We start from the raw sequence: 21,885 nt of genomic DNA, 5'->3' as shown, positions 1-21,885 counted from the left end.
AAGTCCCGGAAACCGCCCCAGGTAACAAAGCCCAGATACAAGGATGGGTCAGGTCAGGTGGAAACATCCGATCAGTGGGGGGTTGCATACTGTCTCCCTAGCTACCAAGGAGTATGGGCCCCGCCCTTTGGGAGACTTTTGGGTGCCAATTCTAACCAAGGTGATAGGCTAGGTCAAATGTCTACTATAGGGTAAATTGTAATTCAATTGGTCACAGCATCACCGTGCAGCTTTCTCTGTGTGTTACAATTTCACTGGCCACCTGTGCGTGGCCAGGCCCAACCGCATGGCCTTTGCCCTTAAAAACTAGTCTGTGAACAGAGAAAGGTCGTCCTCTCTTGTAAGAGGTGCGGCCCCAAACGCCGGTCTGATTCTTGATGCTTGGCACAGAATAAAGCTTTGCTTGACCTTTGCTTTATATCAGTCTCGCTCCTTTAATCACGGACCCATTATTGGGGGACATATCAACATTAGGGTGGGTGTTCTGTTTAGAGCTTGAACATTTTTATTGAAGATAATTCATTTTAAGATTCATGACCTCAATGAGAATTTGCTTTGGTGTCCTTTCCCCATCCTTAGGAAGAAAATCCAGGCTGGAACTTCCAAGTCCCTGAGAGGCACCTCATCTTTACTTCTCTGGGGCACCTCTCAGTTCCTGAGTGCAAATTTTCTCTCAGCCACTTTTTAGCTGTGAGACCTTAGGCGAGTAACTTAGATTTTCTATTACTTAGCCCTGGGTCGTTGATCAGTCATCTGGGGGAAAAATAGTCTTTTCTTCATAGGTTTGTTGCAGGATTAAATCCATTTATGTAAAGTTTTAGAACCATTTATGACTGGTGCCTAGTAGATCCTCAATAGACCTGAGCAATAATACCATTGATACTGGGAAGCTCTACCTCTTCTTGAAGCATCAGCATGAATAACGGGAGTTTTGTTTTTTTGTTCTGGGTTTTCTTTTTTTTTTTGGGCAACATCTCTTTTATTTTTTTTACAACATTTCAGTACATATACTCAGACTTTGCATCAGAGCAAATCATCTTCAGTGAACACTCAGTATTATTTAGATACAGTATCTTCTCTTCAAAGGTCTAGCATCAGTTGTCCCATAACAAAATAAAAAGACAAAGGACAGTGGAAATCCTGGCAAGGAGACATGTTTCGAGAATTGTTTGAAAGTAGTCATTGTATTCAGGTGGCCCGGCAGCCTGCTGTAAACATGGAGAGATGTAAGGAGGAAATCAGAATCCATTGTGGGTCCATAAAATGGATGTCTTTTCAACTAAACAGATTGCTATCAGCCTTACAGAGCCGACTCATATTCCTTTTTGCCTGGTATTTCCTTTACTGAGTGTCCGTAAGAACCACCCACTTGGGTGTTTCTCAGGATTACAGGTTTTTAGGTCAAACGGAAACCCGGGGGAGTGCCTGGACAAGCCCAAAACACAGTTACATTATGCATGAGCTGGATGACATTGACCCCAATGCTGTTGTGCCCCAGTTTGTGTGGATGGTCTGGCTGTGCGGCCACCGGCAACCAGGAGCCCAGGTTAGGAGCTTTGTTCTGAATTGGCTGCAGGTTTCCTGGGGGGCTGAAGGCTCCGCTGGAGAACTGCCCGCTTCTTCCTTCACTGCAGAAGCTTGACGGGTGGGCCCTCCACACCTGCTTCCTTTGTCCTCCCTGGGGCAGTCTGGAATGGACGGAACACCGGAGCCTCTGGCCATGACCGTCCACCTCCTCGCTGACTCTGGACATGGCTCGCTTCTGCAGCAAACTCTGGATCAGCTCCTGGACTGCGTTTGCCCGGACGTGCGTCCCTTTCTGGTGTCCGAGAGGGTCAGTCCAGTAAAATACTACGACAAGTGCCACTCCAAGCGCTCACGGTTCCCGGGGATGTCTGTGTTGCTCTTCCTGCCTGAGAGCGTGGGAGAGGAGCGGCTCTTCCGGGTTCTTGACTCCCTCCAACACTGGCCGTGGCGGTGCTACTCTGCCCCGAATGCTCAGGGGAGGCCGTGTCCCTACCCTCTTTCCAACCAGGAGTTCTACAGTCTGGACAGCCAGATGCCGGTCTGGGGTGTGAGGCAGGTGCACTGCGGCGCCAAGATCCTGAGGGTGACACTCTACTGCAGTTCTGATAACTACGACGATGCCATCAGGCTATATGAGCTGATTCTGCAGAAGGAAGCCACCGTGCAGAAGAGCGACTCCTGCGTCTTTGTGCTCTATGCCACCGAGAGCTTTGCTCTGCAGCTCTCCCTGACACAGCTGCCCCTTGGAATGTCAGTGGACCCCAGAGAGTCCTCAGTGCTGCAGTTCAAGGTTCAAGAGATCGGCCAGTTAGTGCCTCTTCTCCCCCATCCGTGCGTCCCCATCAGCCACACCAGGTGGCAGACACAGGACTATGACGGCAACAAGATCCTGCTTCAGGTATTCCGTTTTGCCTCTGATCTTGTTGGTACACATGGAACTGTGTGATTTTCCATCTGAGACGGGCCTTCTTGGTGATTTAAGGCAGTGGTTCTCGACCTTGCTTGCACATCAGAATCCCTGGGGAGCTTGCAAAAATTCCCGTGCCACACTTGCATCCCAGGCCAATTAGATCGGCATCTCTGGGGGCACCTTGGATGGCTCAAATATGTAGCGTTGGGGTTAAGAGTCGATGATCTAATAAAATCCCCTCATCTGACAGATAATGGAGTTTGTGGTTTGTGGTAGAATCCAATGACCCCCCGTTTCTCAGGTTGTCCTTTAAAACTGTATGCAAAGACTTTGCCCACGCTTTGGGTTTGGGGAGAGTGTAAGCTCTTCCCATCTGACCTAAAGAAGCTGAAGTTCTAATTATGGTTGACAGTATTATGTTTGCAGTCCTGTTGACTTAATTTTTTTTTCCTGTTGACTTAATATTTAAGCAGCTTGGATCACTGTCAGTTTTTCCCCAAATTAAGTTAGATGGCTAGAACTCCTTTAGAAAGAAAAGCTGGATATGAAAGCCTTCTTCTGTAAGCACCCCATTTAAGCCAGGCACAATCATGTGATCGCTACCGTAACGTGCCATCTCTTGTGGACTGTTCCCCGGACGTTGAGCCTTGCACCCAGTAACTGCCTAGCTTAACCTCGAGGTAATATTAACATCTTCCTAACGTGTGGGTTGTTATCCACACAAAGTGATGTAATGCTTCAAGTGTTTAAGATAGTACCCAGAATGCAGTTTTAGCTGTTATTATCTGTTATAACCTAAACTGTTATTACATTGATAACTTTAATTCTTTTTTTAAATTTTTTATTAAATAATTTTATTTTATTTATTTGACAGACCAAGATCACAAGTAGGCACAGAGTCGGTGGGGGGGGAGGAGGAAGCAGGCTCCCCGCCGAGCAGAGAGTCTGATGCGGGGCTCCATCCAAGGACCCTGGGATCATGACCTGAGCCGAAGGCAGAAGCTTAACCCACTGAGCCACCCAGGCGCCCCAATAACTTTAATTCTTCTGACAACCTAGGAAGTCACAATTTTTCCCATTTTGCAGATGAGAAAACTGAGTTAATTGTCTAAGACACAAGACACAGGTAGGGAAGTGTCTACACAGCTCCCAAACGCACACAGTTACCCATTATTGTCCAGTCCTCAGTGGGTGTGCGTGGGTGTGTAAGTGAGTGCAGGCAGGGGGATGTGTGTGATACAGCAAAATGTTCTGTGGCTTCTGTCCTTGAGAAATGGTCAAAAACCCCTTTAAGGTCTATTGGGTAAAGTAATAACTGAGGGAAGATGAATAGTCGTTCCTTTGATTAATCTTATTGTCATCTGCTTTGACTTATTAATAACATGAATCATATTGATTCTATATTAAAAGATATATAAATTATTTACCTTCTTCACCTAAGGTGGACTGGCACAGTTTCTGTGCCTTTTACTTAACTCAGCAATTTCTGAGGCATCTCAAGTTTCTCCTTCATCGTTCAACCTTGGTTAGTCTCCAGCATTTAAAATCGACCTCACTGTCAAACAAACATTTCATATGTGTGTGCAGCAGGGGGCACATTTTTAACTGTTCTTATTTTTAAGATCAACCCAACCAACTTGGATCAGATGCTCTTCTCTAAACCGATTACTGCATCCAAGGGAATGGGATCGTGTGGGTTGGTATAGTTCTGAGGCAGCGGCTAAGCCCTCCACACCTGGATTATCTGTGGAGTCAGACCCTCCTGGGACTCCCGGGGGAGGGGAAAGGCCCCCAGTGAAGATCAGTAGGGGAACAAATGTGGGGTGGCCCAGATGACCGATGTTGACCAAAAAAAAGAAAGAAAAGAAAAGATAATTACACCCGTATTCAAGGGAAAGCCATAACTACCAATTAACCTCTCCACAAATAACCTTCCCTCAGGGCTGGAATGGACACGCGTGTGGGCATGCTAGACGTGATGAGGGCCCGCAATGGGCAAAGCTTCCTGAGGAGCGATACCTGGGCCTGCTGAGGCTGGACAGCCCAGAAGGAAGTAGCCAGATGGAGAAGGGAGAAAGGGAGAAAGGAGTTCTAAAGAAGAGAGAGAGTGGGTGACTGTGTGTGGTGTGGCATTTCCTTAGCAGGGCATGTTCAGAAAACTGCCTGAGGTTCTATGTGGCTGGGGCTGAGAGAGGGGGTGAGGGTAAGAAGGGGAGCAGGTGAGTGGAGACCACATCATCAGGAATATGGTCAGCCACTGGAAGGACAGCACCCTGAGGGCAGCCAGCTCTTTGCCCACTTTCGTATTCCCCGGTACCTAGAATAGTGTCTGTCACACGGGAGGCAAATACACTCTCGTGCGAATGAACCAGAGTCTTGCTAAGAGCTTTTCTTTTATCCTTACTGCAAGCAGCACTCACGGATGGGGCCAGTGAGTGGTACTGACATGTATAATTTGTTATGAGGATGAAAAAAAAGAATGTAAATGGAGGTGCTCTGTAAAGTAGAAGCTGTAGGAGATCACGCAGAAGCAATGCGATTACTGCCTGTGTGTGTGAGAAACCACCAGCTGTCTCGTCAGATGCCCAGAGGGAACAATTCCTTTCCCACCTGACCTCCTGTCAGTGCAGACGGTGTGATGCTTCTCCGAGTCTTTAATGTCTATTTGTGGTGAGAATGATAGTAGGGTACATAGTAGGTGCTCAGTAAATGAATGAGTGTATCAATAAGTGATCAAATGTCCATGTTTCTTCATTTACCAAATACTCTTCCTGAGTGGTCTCCATTTGTCTTAGTTCTTAACGGCTGCAAAAGCACTGTGGATCGATTCTTCCTTTCCCCTTTCTAGCAGTCCTTCTTTGTCCCTGCATTTTTCCCATGGTTGCCCTGTGGGAGATGAGACGGCTATCCTTCTGTGACCTTTGGTTGGGAGTTCAGTGTGATGTCATGCTGCCTTCTGTGTTAGGTGTTCTGTGTGATGTTGGGCTGATGAGAGGCCCAACTCTCCCACAAGTACCTGGAATACCAAGTGGCCTATGATAAATGCCCTGTCCTCACCTTGAGTGTAGTGACAGAAGGGGCTAATTTGACCAAGTTTGGAAAAGTTGTGTGGAAGCTGTATGACCTGGAGGGTGACTGAACCAGGTGGTAGAAGGTTGTAGAGCTGGAGAGTTCATATGGGTTTAGGAGAATGATTTTTGGCCCATTGAGTATGGGTGCAGGAGGATCTACAACAGGCATTAAAGAGGCATTTATTAATGTTTTTAGACAAGGGCAGACATGATAGTCTGTAGTACACACTTTAAGATGCTAACCCCAGTACCATCACATAAGGTAGATTGGATGGGTATTACACTGACTGATCCAGAGGTGACTTCAGTCATCCAATCAGGGGCCAGCAAAGTTTTGAGTAAGGGGACCCACAATGGAAGTGTGAGGTTAAATATGAACTGTAGTTCAGGGGTAGACTTAGCAGATTTGGAAATGAATTAGATCCAGGGGTCAAAGAGAGGGAGGCGATGATAAGTCTGGACCCATTGGGTTGAGATGTTTGCAGATCATTTGGATGAAGACATTCCTGAGTCAGGTGGCCTCAGAGCTGGAGCTTGGACTAGGGACATAGGTTGGGGATGATGGTTGAAGCCCTGGGAAGAAGTGCTATTATCAAGGAAGGGAGCTTAGAATGAGAAGCAATGAAGGTAGAACCTATAAAATGTCCACACTCCAGGAGTGGGGAAAGAGAAGAAGAAGAATGAGTGAAGGAATGTGAGAAGGAGCATCTGGAAAGCAGGTGAAGGTCACAATGTCACAGAAACCAGTGTGTCACTTGGTGGCATGCCATAGTCCCTAAAATGTGATTTCTCAGGTGCGCTAGAACACGACCCTAAGGCTCTTTCATCCTGCTCTCTTCACCAGGCCATTGGTCTCTGGTGGTGTTGCCAGTAACTCCCGGGAGATCGGCATGGGCTATATGGCCAGCTCGCCTTCACTGGCCACTACCACCCTGCACTTATAGGCATGTCCTTGCGGACATCTCCACAATGCTACTGAAACCAGACTGTAATTTTCAACAAGATCTTTCTGAAAATTTGAGCACAAAATGAGGAAAGCAACAAAACATTCTATACAAGGAAGGTAACTTATAGGACCTTGGGTGTCACCATTCAGAGCTCCTTGACCAGGATGTGAGGTCCTTTCTTAGGTCTCCTCCTTGTGCTCTCCACATCCATCACTAGGAGGTGCTCCAGGCCAAGCACGCAACAGAAGAAGGGAGTTTCCCTCTTAGCCCCTTGAGGGCTTACTTCCAGGTCTCTCTTGACAAGGGTTGACTGCTTTCCAGGATAAATGAAATGGGAAAATTCATACACATCTCTGCCTCCTGCCCCACCGTGGTGGTGTCTTGTTCATAGACATGGACAAGGGGGCTCAGTTGCACCAGTACATGAACCCAACATCAGTACAACCTGGGATACTGAGTCTCAACAACAGACACTGGTCATAAGCCATCCTTTCTGGCAGCTCTTCCAGTTTATTCTGATGCAAAAGCTGGAACTCATGCCTGCAGATCCTTCCTCCAGCCCTTGAGCTCACCTCTAAATCCTCTACAGTTAGTAGTTGAGTTAGAATCCACAGAGCTCGCCAAGAACTAGCTTTTGATTTCATTGATTTTATCTACTGATTTCCTGTTTTCAATTTTACTGATTTCTGCTCTAATTTTGATTCTATTTTCTTCTGCTTACTTTGGATTTTTAAAAAGATTTTATTTATTTGAGAGAGAGGGAGAGAGAGAGTGTGAGGGAGAGCAGGAGTGGAGAAAGAGGGACAAGTAGACTCTTAGCTGAGTGAGGAGCCTGACATGAGGCTCCATCCCACAACATTGAGATCATGACCCGAGCTGAAATCAAGAGTCAGACACTTAACAAACTGAACCACTCAGGTGCCCCACTGTTGTCTTTTTTTTTTCTGGTGTCTTTTAGGATTTTTTATCTTTAATTTTTGTAGTTTAGAAAATGATGTATCTAGGTATAGCTTTTGTGGAATTTTTGTGCTTGGTGTTCTCTGAGCTTCTTGGATTTGTGGTTTGGTTTCCAAAATTAAATTGGGGGAACATTTTCAGTTATTGTTATTTCAAATATTTCTTCTGTTCCTTTCTCTCTTTCTTGCCTTCTGGTCTGCCTACTATGTGTCTGTTATACTCTTGGAAGCTGTCTCACAGCCCTTGGATATTCTGTTCTGGTTTTTTGTCTTTGCTTTCTTTGATTTTTAGTTTTGAAAGTTTCTTCTGAGGTACCTCAAGCTCAGGATTCTTTCCTCAGCCATGTCCAGTCTACTGGTTAGCCCATCAAAGGCATTCTTGATTTCTAGTACAGTTTTTTTTTTTTAGATTTCTAGTGTTTCTGTTCTTTCTTAGTGTTTTTATCTCTGTTAATATTGCCCATCTGTTCTTGCATGATGTTTACTTTATCCATTAGCGCTCTTAGTACATTAATCATAGTGTTTCAAATTCCTGGCGTGATAATTCCAACAACTCTGCCATGTCTGGTTCTGATGCTTACTCTGTCTCTTCAAATTGTGGGGTTTTTTTTTTTTCCACCTTTTAGTATGCCTTGTGTTTTTTTGTTTTGTTTTTGTTTTTGCTAGCTAGACACGATGTAGCAGGTGAAAGGAAGTGTTGAAAATAGGCTTCTTGTAATGTGGTGGTGAGGAGTTGGGGGAGGGGAAGCATTTTATGATTAGATTGCACACAGTCTTTTAGTGAGTCTATGCCTTACACTGTGAATTCACAAGTATTTAAAATTTTTTTTTCTCCCTCCTTTGGCAGGAAAGGGCTAGAATGGCTAGCTAGATTTGGCTAGAATGAGCTAGAATTGAGTACTTCCTTTCCCCCAGGTTAGTCAGGCTCAGGTTAGCTTCTGGTTAACTAGTTTTCTCTGAGAGCAGGCTTTTTGAGAACACAGTTTTCTGGCATGTTTTGAAGTGGTGCTTTTTCTCCTTCCCTTCCAGAAGCACAAAGATTTTTCTCCAATATTTATTGTGAGCATCTGGTGAAGCTCCTGGAGGGAAATCTCAAAAGCTTGCAAGGCCCCTCCGTGACTGGGTCCCCCTGGAGTTTTTAACCCTCACAGTTGTCCACACCGAGTCTTCCACAATTCCTCAGTCACAGTTGAAGTTTTCCTCACCTGGCATTGGTTCCTGTTGTGGCTTCCACTTATGAGTCTCCACTCTGAGAAGCCGTGATTCCCTGTATTTGTCTGTCATCTCTCCAGTCTTGGGGGCTGCTGTTTGCTCTGCATCCTCCCCTCTTGTACAGATGTTGGAAGAGTTTTTGCTTTTTCAAAAAGAGCAATGCTTGCTCTCACCAGAATCAGTAAATGCTGACTGCTCCTGCCTCAAAAGTCTCTCCTCTGTGGGCTTCCATAAACCAGCTCTTTAAGCAGTTTGCTTCTCTGTCTGGCTGTCCCTTTGTTGTTTCTTCCCAAGGACTCACCTCTTTCTTCCTGTCCCTGAATCAGCTTTGCTCACCCTCAGTGGTACTGACATCTTGGACTAGATGACTCTGTTATGGAGAACTGTCCTGTGCATTGCTGATGTTAGCAGCCTCATTGGCTGTGCCACTAGATGCCAGTAGCAGTGACCCCGACAACCAAAATGTCCCTAGACCTTGTCCGATGCCTCTAGGGGGTGGAGTTTCCCCCAGTTGAAAACTGTTGTCCTCCACCAAAAGTTTCCTTAAGATTAAGACATACAGACCATCCTGTGGATTTAGTATCAATTTTGTTCTCCTTATACCTATGTTTGCATCTCTAGCTCTTGAGTTTAGCTTATTTATTTGTTTATTTAGCTTATTTCCGCTTCCCTGTAAGACAATTTGAACATAATGTGTCATCCTCATCTTACATTCAGTCCAAGCAAAATCAAAGTCACCATCTCCCCCATCTTCTCCAGCTCTGGTCACTCTCTTCCCATTTGCTCTGGTTTTGAAACGCTGTCACTATTAAAGCCTCTTTTTTCCAGAAGTGCCAGCTTCAGTCACACCCAACTGTTGTAGTTTTTCTCTGGGGTCATTCCTCTTCTCCCTTCCTTCTTTAAGCCCTCATGGCTGTAAATGTACATTATCATTGTGACATTCTAACTCTTCATTCTAGTTCCAGGCATCCCATTTTATCCAGCACATCACAGATGAATATATTTTCTAATTTTTATTTTTTATTTTTTTAATAGATTTTATTTATTTATTTGACAGAGATCACAAGTAGGCAGAGGCAGGCAGAGAGAGATGAGGGGAGAAGCACGCTCCCTGCTGAGCAGAGATCCTGATGCGGGGCTCAATCCTAGGACCCTGAGATCATGACCTGAGCTGAAGGCAGAGGCTTTAACCCACTGAGCTGCCCAGGTGTTCCAGATGAATATATTTTTAAAGGACTGCTACATTTATGGCTATCCCAACTTTCTTTCCAGAACTCTAGGCTCACTCCTACACCCAGAACCTAAACCCAGGTATTTTCTTTATTGTAATAAAATACACATAATATAAAATTTGTCACTTGAACCATTTTTAAGTGTTGGGTTCAGTGCCATCAAGTACGTTTACAATGTTGTGCAACCATCACCATATTCTGTTTCCAGAACTTCTTCATCACACCACCTAGAAACTCTGTACCTATTACACCATAACCCACTATTATCTCCTCCCCTTAGTCCCTAGTAACATATGTTCTTCCTTCTGTTCCCATAAATTTGCTTACCGTAGGCACCTTCCATATGTGGAATCATAAAATATTTGCCCTTTCGTCTGGCTTAATTCACTCAGTTTAATGTTTTCAAGGTTCATCCATGCAGCATGTATCAGAATTTCATTCCTGCTTAGGTTGAGAATGGTCTGTTTTATAGATATCTGCATCTATGTAATGCCCAGGCTGTTCCTTGTCCAGAGATGTCTTCCTTTTCCTCTTTACTTATCCCTCCTTCAAGGCTCTGCTCAAATGGCAATTTTTCTCTGAAATCTGCCATGAAGCTCAAGTACACAATTCACTTCCATTTGGTATATATTTTACATGGAAATTTTTGTGACGCACAACTGACTACATATTTTCTTATTCTTGCACCATGTAATTTTGGAGTTTATGACTCTCTACCTCTTTTCAGTATTTTGTAATAAATGTCTATTTCCAGTAGTCTAGTAGGTAGACAGCTGTTTCTGAAGCATGGGTTGATTGACTGCTTGTTTTCAGGAAATAAGTCTTGTCTCTTCAGAAAAGGTGTATATTCCAGAAGCTAGTTTGGTGTAAGCAAGCATGTGGTTCTTTTCATTTTATCAAGAGACATTTAGCTAAGTTTGTCCTTATGTTCTTCATTAGCTATTGAAAAATGAAAGAACATAGCTTCTCATGAAGAAAGTAATTCATTTTCTTCTGTAGCATTTCTTGAGGGTCCTTTCTCATTTCTGAGTCTCTCAGCTGTATACACTTGGAATCTATTCCACCCTTCCTGTTCCTTTCTTTGTTTCTTTTCCATTCTCCATCTCCACCCTTAATGTACCCCACACTGACAGACAGACAGACAGACACACACACACACACACACACACATACACACACACTCCCATCCCTGCTCTTCTTTTCACTCAATATTTGGGTTTATGCTGCCCTGAAAGAACACTTGAACTTGGAAGGTTTTCACTCTTACAGAAAAAGGTTAACATCAGTGGCTTTGGTTAATCAGTTAAAGCAAGTACCTTTAATTTAAAGATCAATTAATTGGGAGGGACTGGTTTCAACTCTTAGGGAAGCAAGTTTGGCATTGTTTTTGGGTTTCTTATTACCTGTATACTTTGGTTCCATTTCATTTTTTTTCTCAGTGTAGGAAAAATTCTCTTTATCTATTTCTTGCAATCACTTCTAGTAAGAGACAATATTATTTTCCCTTCATGATGTGAATCTGTTCTTAAACAGCTTCATCATTTTTCAATGATGTATATTCTCTTGTTTCTCAAGTGTTTGGAGTCAAATGAGTGAGAAATGATCTTTCTATTCATCAAGATAACTGCTAGCATTCCCTGAAACTTGGAAAAAGCTAACTCTCAATTTGTAACATTTTACAAATATTTCTTGGAAAGATGAGCTCTAAATGATCAGAATTCCTACAAATTTGTTTCACTTTATTTTTTGGCAAGAGGAGCCTTCTTCTCTCTCAAGGGATTTCTCTCAATCATTCAGCATTATGTTTCTCCTAGAAATTCTTCACTCTAACTGAAGATATTTGCATTTCTACATTAATAATGTTGCACTCACTTTCGTTATGTGATCTAAGGATCTTAGACCTCTCTTGAAGAAAGAAAAGTTGACATTGCCTTCCCTTAAAAAGTTTGCAGAAATTGCCAATCATATGATGAAAGCCTTTTTGAATTTTCTTGATAAGGCTTTATAACTACTTAATGCCAAATAATTAGGGGTCCAATACATTGATTCTACATTTCCATACATTTCTACGTGTAAAAATTTATAGTTTTATAGGTGCTAAACTTATATATCCAAAAGACAAATAGTGGTTACTTACCACGTGCTAAGCACTATGCTAGGTTCGTAGATACAACAATAAAGAAGGTGAATACAAACCTTCTTCCAGATGGCAAGTTTAGAGGAAGACACAGATAAGTAAGTGTGCAGGTGCATAAGTGTTGTATCTACTATGATATGGTAGTACAGGCTGCTAGAAGAGCTAGTTACAATACTAATTACTATGATAATTACCAACTCATATTTAGCACTACTATGTCCCAGGCACTGTCATCATTTAATCATTTCAACAACTCTATGATGCTGGTACTTTTGATTATCTCTTTTTATAAATGAAGAACTGAGACACAAGATTAGGTAACTTGTCTAAAGTGCAACAACTAGTAAGTGGCAGAACCAATATTTAGGGGACTTACCCCATATTCAGTGCTATCAAGAACGCTTCCAAGAGGAAATGATGTAGAAGCTGGAGTTGGTCATGGGTTTTTTAGGAAAAAGAGTTAGAGAAGACATATCCTAGACAAAGCAAATAGTATACACAAACACTGGCACTGGAAAAGAGCAAATAATATCCAGGAAGTTCAATTTTGGCAAGTGGAGGCTGAAAGGTAGGAAATGGTAAATGACCAGGCTGGAGGAAGAAGGGGCATACTGTGAGAGCTGCGATAAGGCATACTAAAGGACTTTGATTTTTATTTCAAGAAGAGTAGAGAGCCACTAGAAGCAGGAGGGTGGCATGATGAAAACTGTTTTTGAAGATCCCCCTTGTAGTGGAGTGGAGAAGGATTATACAGAGGTAAGAGTATCCATGGGGGCCCCATCATCATATGACCATTGCAATAATTCAGACTAGAGATGGTGAGAGCCTGACCTATGGATAATGGTATTGTACATGGAGAGATGGGAAAATCTGAAAGATTTCTGGGAGGCAGGGTCCATGGGAATGGATGACATGGGGATGAAGAAGGGAAAATGATGCTCTTGCTTGACTAACATGAGCCTAAAATGTTCAAAGAAAAGGAAAAGACCAAACAGAACAGAATTAGCATGAATAGGAAAATGAGTTCAATTTTGGACATGTTGAGTTTGAGTAGCTGGTTCCTGGAAGATCAGTGGATAGGGAGGTATGAGGTTTAAAACACAGATCTGAACTGTAGTTATACTTTTGGAATACTTCATCATTTTGATAGTAACTGAAGGCATAGATGTCCCTGAGATTGCCCTAGAAGGGTGTATAAAGGAAGAAGAGAACCCAGGTCAGCACTGAAGAAACACAATGTATAATGAACTGACAAGAGAAGAGGCTCCTGCAATGGAAACTGAGAAGTGGTGGATGGAAAGGAAGCAGAAAATCCAGAAGAATGTGTTGACATAGAAGCTTAAGAAGACTTCAAATGTAAAGGAGAAAGACCAACCTTGAAAATTCAACCAGAGCCAGGGTAACAATGAGTGACAAGGAAACTGATGGCAGATGATCTTGGCAAGAGCAATTTCAGTGGCTTGGTAGGAGGGAAAGTCAGTGCCGTGGGTAGGGGAACTAAGGGAGGGTAGTGTTTAGGATAAATGAGTGTGGACAAATTTTATAGTGAGGCTTGGCTGTGAAGGAGAGTAGAGAGAGAGCTGGAGGGGAGAGAAGGGAAGGAATGCATTATTCAAGATAGACTTGAGCAGGCTTAACTGCTGTTGCAAAGGAGTAGGCAGAGTACCAGGAAGAGAGAAAGATTGGAGAAACAAGATAACAACATAGGAAAAAATGAATCATTGATAAGTTGGGGTGGCCAGGAAGGCAGGAGGTGATGGAATTCACAGTGCAGACAGACTGGTCCCTTTCTTTGTGGAGAGGATGGTGATGTTGTAGGTGTGTTGGGTGGCAGGCAACTGAGAGTTGCTAGCTGGTGATGGCATTTGTTTTCTCTGTAATCTAGATGGTGAGACCTTCAGCTGGGGGGTTGGGCAGAGGTTGTGTCACTGAAGGTTTGAGGACAGTTCAGAAGGTTTGAAATAGCTGCCTGTGGCAAAAAGACAGGTGGCTAAGGCAACAGGACTGGGGAGAGACTGGGCAAAGTTGGAAACCACACCATTATGGTGATGTCACTCTGAGCAGTCATGTGCATTTCTTTGACAGCTTGAAGTTCAAGGTACAAGTTCAGGGAATGTGGGCATGCAGATGGACATGGAGCTGGGAGGTCTTGAGGGAGGCTTTGACAGAAAAGGAGTGGTAGAGGGGAGTTGGATGTATTGGTGAGGAAATCGTTGAAGTGATGGTCTTTGGACTCCAGCTGACGTGGAAGGAGGTATTGATGCTGAAGAGCTGATGTAACAGGAGAACTGAATGTTGGAGCAGGAAAGAGCATTCATTTAACTTGGGTCTTTTAGAGGTAGAAGGCACGTGGGAGCTCAGAATAGTTTTCCATTTTTAAATGGTCGTGGAAACAATGTCATGACACATGAAATTTGCACAAGATTGGCTGCCTTGGTGGCTCATTCAGTCAAGTGTCTACCTTCAGCTCAGGTCATGATCCCGGGGCTCTGGGATTGAACCCCACATCGGGCCCCATGCTCACTGGGGAGCCTGCTTTTCCCTCTCTGCTGCTCCCCCTGCTTGTGTTTTCTCCCCTTCTCTCTGTCATATAAATAAATAAAAATCTTTTTAAAAAATTGCACAAGATTGAAACTCAGCCACACCCACTTACTGCATTGTACGTGACTACTCTGTGGCAGAGTCCGGTCATGGAAAGAAAGACCGAAGGTCCACCGGGCCTCAGTTATTTATTGTATGGTCCTTTACAGAAAGTATTTGCCAACTTCGATGCCAAAGGAATTGATGGAAGCAGCTTTTTTGGTTTTGAGTTTGGTGACAGTCACTCCACCTTTTCTATCAGAGATGAAATTGAGGGGAGGTCATGTGCGTGGATCGCGTATATAAATGCATCCCATAATATACTCATTTCTAGACTGGCTTTCTTATTGATCCGATTTTTTCCTTCTTGCCTGGTGAGGTAAATATGTACCACTCTTTTTATCTTCTTTTAATTAATTTAAAAAAGTTTTAGAGCAGTGTTATGTTCACAGCAAAATGGAGCAGAAAGTAGAGAGAGTCCCATATGCTCCTCTACCCCCACAGGCACACCCTCCCCCACTGTCCATATCTCACCAGAGTGCTGCCTTTGCTACAATTGATGAAACTGCAGAGACACATCATTTTCACCAAGTGTCCATAGTTTATATTAAGGTTCACTCTTGGTGTTGTACATTTTAACGGTTTTGACAAGAGTGTAATGACATGTATCCCCCATTGTAGTATCATACAGAGTAGTTTCACTGCCCTAAAAATCCTCTGTGCTCTGCCTGTTCATCCCTCCCTCCCCTCGAACCCCTGGTAGCCACTAACATCCTTATGGTCTCTGTAGTTTTGCCTTTTCCAGATGTCATATAGTTGGATCCTACCGTAGGTAGACTTTTCAAATGGGCTTCTTTCACTTAGTAAATACATTTAAGGTTCTTTTGTACATTCTTTTTGGTATTTGGGCCAGGAGGGATGGACCCTGGATACCAATTTCTAAGGGCTACTGACAGGAGAGAGAAAACTGTCTTTTCCAGAAATCTTCTTGGTGAGAGTGTTGTATAAGGAGTAGGGGATGAGGCTCCCAGGAGTCCAAGGATGGAAGACGGGCCAGTGAACTCCACTGTGCAGAGGGAGAAAGCAGTTAACTCGAGGGTGTTAGTTCTGCTGACTTATAGGGTCTATAAGTTTGAAACCAGTGTAGAACTGCTAGAGATTAAGACACCGTAAGTCCCATATAGGCAGTCCCCTTCCTTTCTTGGATGTTTTTCCACATGCTACTACATATAGCCTGTACCATAAATAAATGGTGCCCCTAGATTTAAAGAATATTGACTTCAAAAGTGTCTAATTACTAGACTGCCTGGAGTGCCCACATGTCTTGTAATAGCACAAGATATGTATCATTAACATGATATGAAAGAACTTTGGAAGATTGAATTCCTATTCCGATCTTTATCTTTTGGTGGCTCTTGATTTTTTGTTCTTATTTTTCCACAGTTGGTAACACATCATTTGCAACCCAGGTGAGGCCACCAAATAACATTGGTGAACATCTTGGCATCATTCGAACAACATGATCTATAAGAACTGTGCTGTTGCATTTGATTCTCAGAATCTTCGCCTTATTGGATGTTCACTTAGGGAGTCTGAGGGAGAGAGATGTTTGGAGCTCGTGCTGATATAGCTCGTGATTAGGTTGTACTTATTACTTCACTTCAACTGGCTTTATTGAAAGTCTGCTGTGGGCACTGGATGGCAGAGGATGAATGGGACATGGTCTGTTCTCGGCACTTAGTTAATGGAAAACATCTGCTGAATTTGTTCTCCCCTGTCTCTTAGGTCCAGTTGAATCCCGGACTTGCTGTGAGGAATAGCGAACTTTCCTTTCTCAATGGCACCTTGGGAGCTGACACACTTCTCCAGGGCTCCCGGCTGATCCCTGTCTCCACAAGGAGGACCCTGGAGCCAAGATGCCGAAGGAGCCGGGCCAGGAGGCTCAAGGTGGGTTCCCCGGAGTGCCCAGAGTCTGCTGAGAGCCCTGTGTCAGACAGCGTTAGTGGCACCTTGTGGAAAAGCCCTGGCTGCTCGTCCCAGGACAGGAGCTCCTCCTTGGGCGCCCAGATGCATCTGCCTTCTCCCCACCTCCAGCCTGGGGCCAGAGAAAAAGTCCTCAACCTACAAAACAGCTTTGGGAAGCTGGAGGCAGAAACAAATGTTGACACGGGTTGCACCGTGGTCAATTCTGATCCCCGACAGTCTTTTTGGAGTGGATTTTCAAGGGATCTGCAGACCAGCCAGGCACCATCATGCTTGCCAGACTCCTCCTTAGGGGTGACTGCCTCCAAGAACAATAGAATCTTTAAGGCAAGCACTCATTCTTTGTCACTTGCTGGCCAAAGGGATCTTGGTGCAAGGAAGATAATCTCAAAATGTCCCCTTCACTTGCCAGTCCAGGGTGAAGAAAAAGAAGAAGAATTCTTTATATAGCCTAAAACAAATATGGTTTCCTAAAACACAAGATCAGATACAGTGTTCTAGAAATGGAGCACTGACCTAGAATCAAACAGTTTCTTGGTCACGTGAGGGGGCCTGAGTGCTAGCCACGCACAGATCTATATTGCTTTTATTTCAAACGTGCATAGTCTAATGGTGCTGTGAAGCATTGTTTATTTGCCTTCATGGTTATGAAGGAACACAGCCAACACATAGGGAGGAAACCAAAGCCCTTGTCCCCGGAGACACACTAACCCAGCTGGCTGTGTTGAGTGCATCACCTACCAGGAATAATTGCATCATATGCAAATGAGTCGGGCGTGTTATGTAATGCTGATGAGTGGATGTAATTTGGTTTTAATTTTTACTTGGGTTGCATAGCTCATCCCCTTGGACAACATGGACTACTTATTCTTTAGTGTTTTTTAATTTTTATGTGACCTCCTTTGTAAACAAGGCCCTGCACACCACATAGCCTCTGGTGATTGTGCCTTCCAAGTTGTTTGCATCTAGAATGAGTTCACATGCAAGTGTTTTGAAAATTACAAACAATTAATTTTTTTTCCTGTTTAATGAGCAGAAACACTAGAAGTCAAAAGATCAGGTAAAAAATGAAAAGGAGACTCTAGGATTTCCCTGCTCCTCCATTTCTCATTTGTTTCTGCACTACTTCAAAGGGCCAGTCGTTCCTGTTTCTAGCCAGAGAGGAACATGGCTTGATTGGGTGACTCCAGATCTCTACTCGACTTGACAGGAAGATTGGATTGGATGGCTTGTTGGAGCAGGACTTGTGTTCTTCTGGCCATGTTCAAATTCCTAAATGTCTTTGCAACATGCATTCATCCATTTACACGTTCATTCATTCAGCAAATACTTATTGAGCATCTACCTTTGAATTAAGACATTGCTGTATGGTCCACATACCATCTGTGGCCATCAAACCCAAAAGGTACTTATGGTCTTATCAGCAATTCCATTCTTTCAACACTTGAGACTATGTTGAAGTCTTACCTTGATTCCTCTGGGACCGTTTTCCACAAGTGATCTTCACACTTGCTGCTCAAGGCTATAGTAAGCAGGTAGAGACTGGGCATATTATGAATTGTAATTATAACTATGATGGACAAGTTCTCATTGCTCATGTGCTGTATTTTTCTTTTGGGTCTATACATACATTTAAAAAATATCTGAGGTCTCTGGGTTGTGGTTAATTTATAAGGCCATTTGACCCCATGAACTTTATTCTCCAGGACAGATGTTACATAAGATTATAAATGCTGATTTAGCTGGATCTCCTGGTGACCCTGATACATAGTATACCCACTTGGGGAGAAAGAGGAGTTCAGGTTCAAGGGTGAGTCTTAGGTCAGGGACACCTGCCGAGTTTGAGTGCCCTGCTGAACTTAAAGAACTGAAAAGAAGGAGACTTGCAAATTGACAAGGATGAGACTTCTACATTGATTTTATTTTTCTGGGGTCACGACATCAGTATATTCCCATTCTCATTTTCTTTCTCCCTGCCCCCCAGACAAGAGTTAGATTTTAGGAGGTTGAATGAAGTCCTTAATTTTGGTCTGATTTTCTAGAATAAGAGTTAAAAAAATTGGAAGTCTTATTTAAATGGTACTATTGAGCTGCCTTGAAAAGCACAGCAGGGGGCAGTTCTGAAATTTCTTTACCACTCTTTTTGAGGTAACCTGAATTCTTTAACATAATACATGGGTGAGACTATAAGTACATGGAAATTATGAAGGATGCTGGGAAATGTGAAGGAGTGCCTTACAAAATTGACTTGTAAAATAATACACTCTTAAAATGGCACCAACTCTACTCAACACAGGAATCCAATTTACAACATGGTGGGATGGACATTCTAGTGTGTCAGGGTGCCAAAGGCCCCGCTTTGGGCCTCAGCTTTTAAATTTGCTACTTATGGGATCGTGAGCTGTCAATGTCTTTGATTCTCTGTTGCTTCTCCTGTTAACAAAAGGTTGTTAAGAGAATCAAGATGGCGCCCATGAAAGCATTTGGATATTGTTAAGCCCTATAAATAGGTAAGATAGTATTATTATTAAAAATAGTCCTTCAGGCCAACAGGAGGTTTGTTTGTTTGTTTATTTTTTGGAAACAACTTTTAGTAAAATCAATGATTCAATTAAAAAAAAAAGCTCAGCTCTGTAAGCATTTTTATATGTGTGCCACTTATTTACGTTCACATATCTAGGAGGGAAAATATGGCTGGAAAGAATCAAATACATCCTAGAGTTCAAAAGAGATTGTATATAACAGGAATAAGCTATGAACAGTTTAATCTGATTTATCAAATTAGCCAGACTCTATACTTAACTTATGCTGTATGTTTTAAAATATAAAACGGATCACTTTTTAAATCAGAGGGACTCTCAATAATCAGATTACTTTATATTTCTCTATAGGTACACTAAAAATCAGTTGCATTGCAGTTGTTTGGCTATTTTTAACTTTATTAATAAGGTTAAATTAATAATATCATACTTCTTTGCAAGTATTATTTGGACATTGCTGAACATTAACAGAAATGATAGTGTTTGGAAACTTTTGAATGTGTTTGTCAATTAGGGAAAGTAGAGCAGTGGACTTGGGGGCAGGGACAGGGGAAAGGCCAGTGGGGAAGGGGGAGGGGGAAGGCCTTGATTTACAAAGGGAGGTTGGGCAGGAGCCTCAGCTGCTTCCCCAATCCACCCTCTGCTCTGATGGAGATTTGTAGAGGCGATCTGGTCCTTCCATGGCCCCAACACTCACCCCTTTTTACCATGGCTCACCCCTTTTTCTTCCTTCCAGAGAGAGTCAGGGAAAGGGAAAGGGAAGCCGAAGAGAAAAGAATGAAGCCTATTTTCTGTTCATTAGAAACTCCTAAATGTCATTTCCATGTTATAAAACCTATTCAGAAATTCCTGAGATAACTTAACACTGTCTGCCATTCTTGAATCTTCTCTAAGCCCTTATGTTTGGGCTTTCTCTCCCTTTTCCTTCCTTCTTTCCTTCCCTCTCTTTTCCCTACCCCTTCTGTTCCTTTCCTTTCTTTTCTTTTCTCTTCCCTCCTTCAAATCCTCCCTTCCCAAACCTGCCCTGTGCCCTGTACATGGATTTGATACTTTCTTCATTCTTTGCTCAGTTTTGAAATACTCTGTCTTGGAGTCATCTCTCAGGACTCCTGAAGAAACTATAAGCAGACCTGTTGGCTCAGCTCTGGGAGAATGGGAAAGAAGAGGCCACATCTGCTCTGAGGAAATGCTCCCCACTTTCCAAATCAGGCTCAGGACCCTGCTCTGGGACTAAGAGACCCACATCACTTAGAAAAATGTTGGTCTCTCCACCCACGGCTCTCTCCTTTGAGGCCTACGGGACTTTTCTCTGAGGTCGGAGATGTTTCCAGTGCATTTCTCACAGTTACAACTGAAAAAAATTGGCTGTGGCATGTGATAGGAAAACAACAGGGCCTGATGGCCCCAGAGAGCACAGAACTGGAATTTATGTGGTCAAGAACTCAGTCCTTGCAAACTTCATTTTCAAATACATCATTTAAAAGTCAAATTATTCTGGAGACTCTATCTGGGTTACTGAAGACACACCAAGGTCTCTGGCTTAGCGTGAGAGGAAATGGATTGTTTTTACAAGTCCCCTGTCTGCCAGAGATGTTTCTGAGTTGTTTAAAGACAAGAAATACTTCTAAAGAGGGTCAATGACATTAAATGTGCAGATGCTGGATGACCTGTGCAGCCCTTCCTACATGAGAGGTGCTATCCTAAGTTTTTCAATCTTTATGCCAATCCTTTGAGATAGTTGTTATAATTATCCCCCATTTTACGAGTGAGTAAACTGAGGCACAGAGAGGTCAAGAACCTAATCCAGAATTGCACAATGAGTCAGTGGCATGGCTGGGATTTGAACACTGGCTGTCTGGTGGGAGTCTGTGCCCATAACCACTCCAGCCTCCTGCCCCTAGAAGTGGGGTGCAAGACAGGGAGATCTCAGCTTCTGCCTAGGACCCCACTGCCTCAACACCATCCATCTGGACAACGGCATGTTGTGTCAGTTTCCTTTCTGCTCCTGGAGCACGCCCCACTTATTCCATCTGCCCAGACCCGCCTGTAGTGGTTCCTTCTCATCATTTAGGGCTCAGGTTAAAATCCCCGCTGCAGGACATCTCACCAGATAGCTCCCCATTGAAGCAGTTCTGGAGCCCAGCCCCTAGCCCAGTGCCAGGACCAGAGCAAGTGCTTTTACAAATATTTTGCTCAGTGAATGCACAGCAAGGGGCAGGAACACAGACGAGACCTCTGCTTTCTCGATGCCAGGGGTGAGAGGTTGTCCTAGGCAGCTAGGGCTGCTATGACGAAATATCACACCAGGGGGCTTCAACAACAAAAATGTGTATCTCACAGCTCTGGAGGTAGGAAGTCCAAGACCAAGATGCTAACAGGGTTGCCTTCAGGTGAGAGGTCTCCTCCCATCTTGTAGGAACCTACCTTCTTCCTGTGTGCACACATGGTGTGGGATGGGGGAGGTCTCTTGTGCCTCTTATAAGGAAGGGCACGATTCCTACTCCTAAGGCCTCCACCCTTATAACCTCATTCTCAAAATTGCCAACTACCATCACAATGGGGATGAGGGGTTCAACGTATGAATTTTGGGGGGACACAAACCTTCAGTCATAACAGAGAGGAAACATTTCTCCCCTTCTGTGTCCTAAGTGCCGGGTCTCCTCTGGAGAGCCCCTCTTTTTTTTTTTTAAAGATTTTTTATGTATTTATTTATTTGACAGAGATCACAAGTAGGCAGAGAGGCAGGCAGAGAGAGAGGAAGGGAAGCAGGCTCCCTGCTGAGCAGAGAGC

General features: G+C 43.5%; 1 protein-coding gene across 1 annotated transcript; it reads left to right on the top strand.

Moving 5' to 3' along the window:
* The first annotated feature begins 1,268 nt into the window (after nt 1–1,268).
* FAM124B (family with sequence similarity 124 member B) lies at nt 1,269–19,173 on the top strand. The gene is made up of 2 exons (XM_047722893.1): nt 1,269–2,425; nt 16,358–19,173. The coding sequence occupies exons 1-2, from the start codon at nt 1,694–1,696 to the stop codon at nt 17,003–17,005; spliced, it is 1,380 nt and encodes a 459-aa protein (XP_047578849.1). The 5' UTR covers nt 1,269–1,693; the 3' UTR covers nt 17,006–19,173.
* Nucleotides 19,174–21,885: the final 2,712 nt, after the last annotated feature.

The sequence above is a fragment of the Lutra lutra genome, chromosome 3, assembly GCF_902655055.1.
Source record: "Lutra lutra chromosome 3, mLutLut1.2, whole genome shotgun sequence".
NCBI classification, from domain to species: Eukaryota; Metazoa; Chordata; class Mammalia; order Carnivora; family Mustelidae; genus Lutra; species Lutra lutra.
The sequence above is the reverse complement of the archived record's forward strand: the minus strand, read 5'-3'. Positions and strand labels throughout refer to the sequence as shown.

What these genes read in the sequence shown, in the direction of transcription:
- FAM124B (XM_047722893.1), top strand. Translation starts at nt 1,694, where the DNA reads ATGGACGGAACACCGGAGCCTCTGGCCATGACCGTCCACCTCCTCGCT. An exon ending in GCAACAAGATCCTGCTTCAG is followed by an intron (nt 2,426 to 16,357) that starts GTATTCCGTTTT and finishes CCTGTCTCTTAG; the next exon opens with GTCCAGTTGAATCCCGGACT.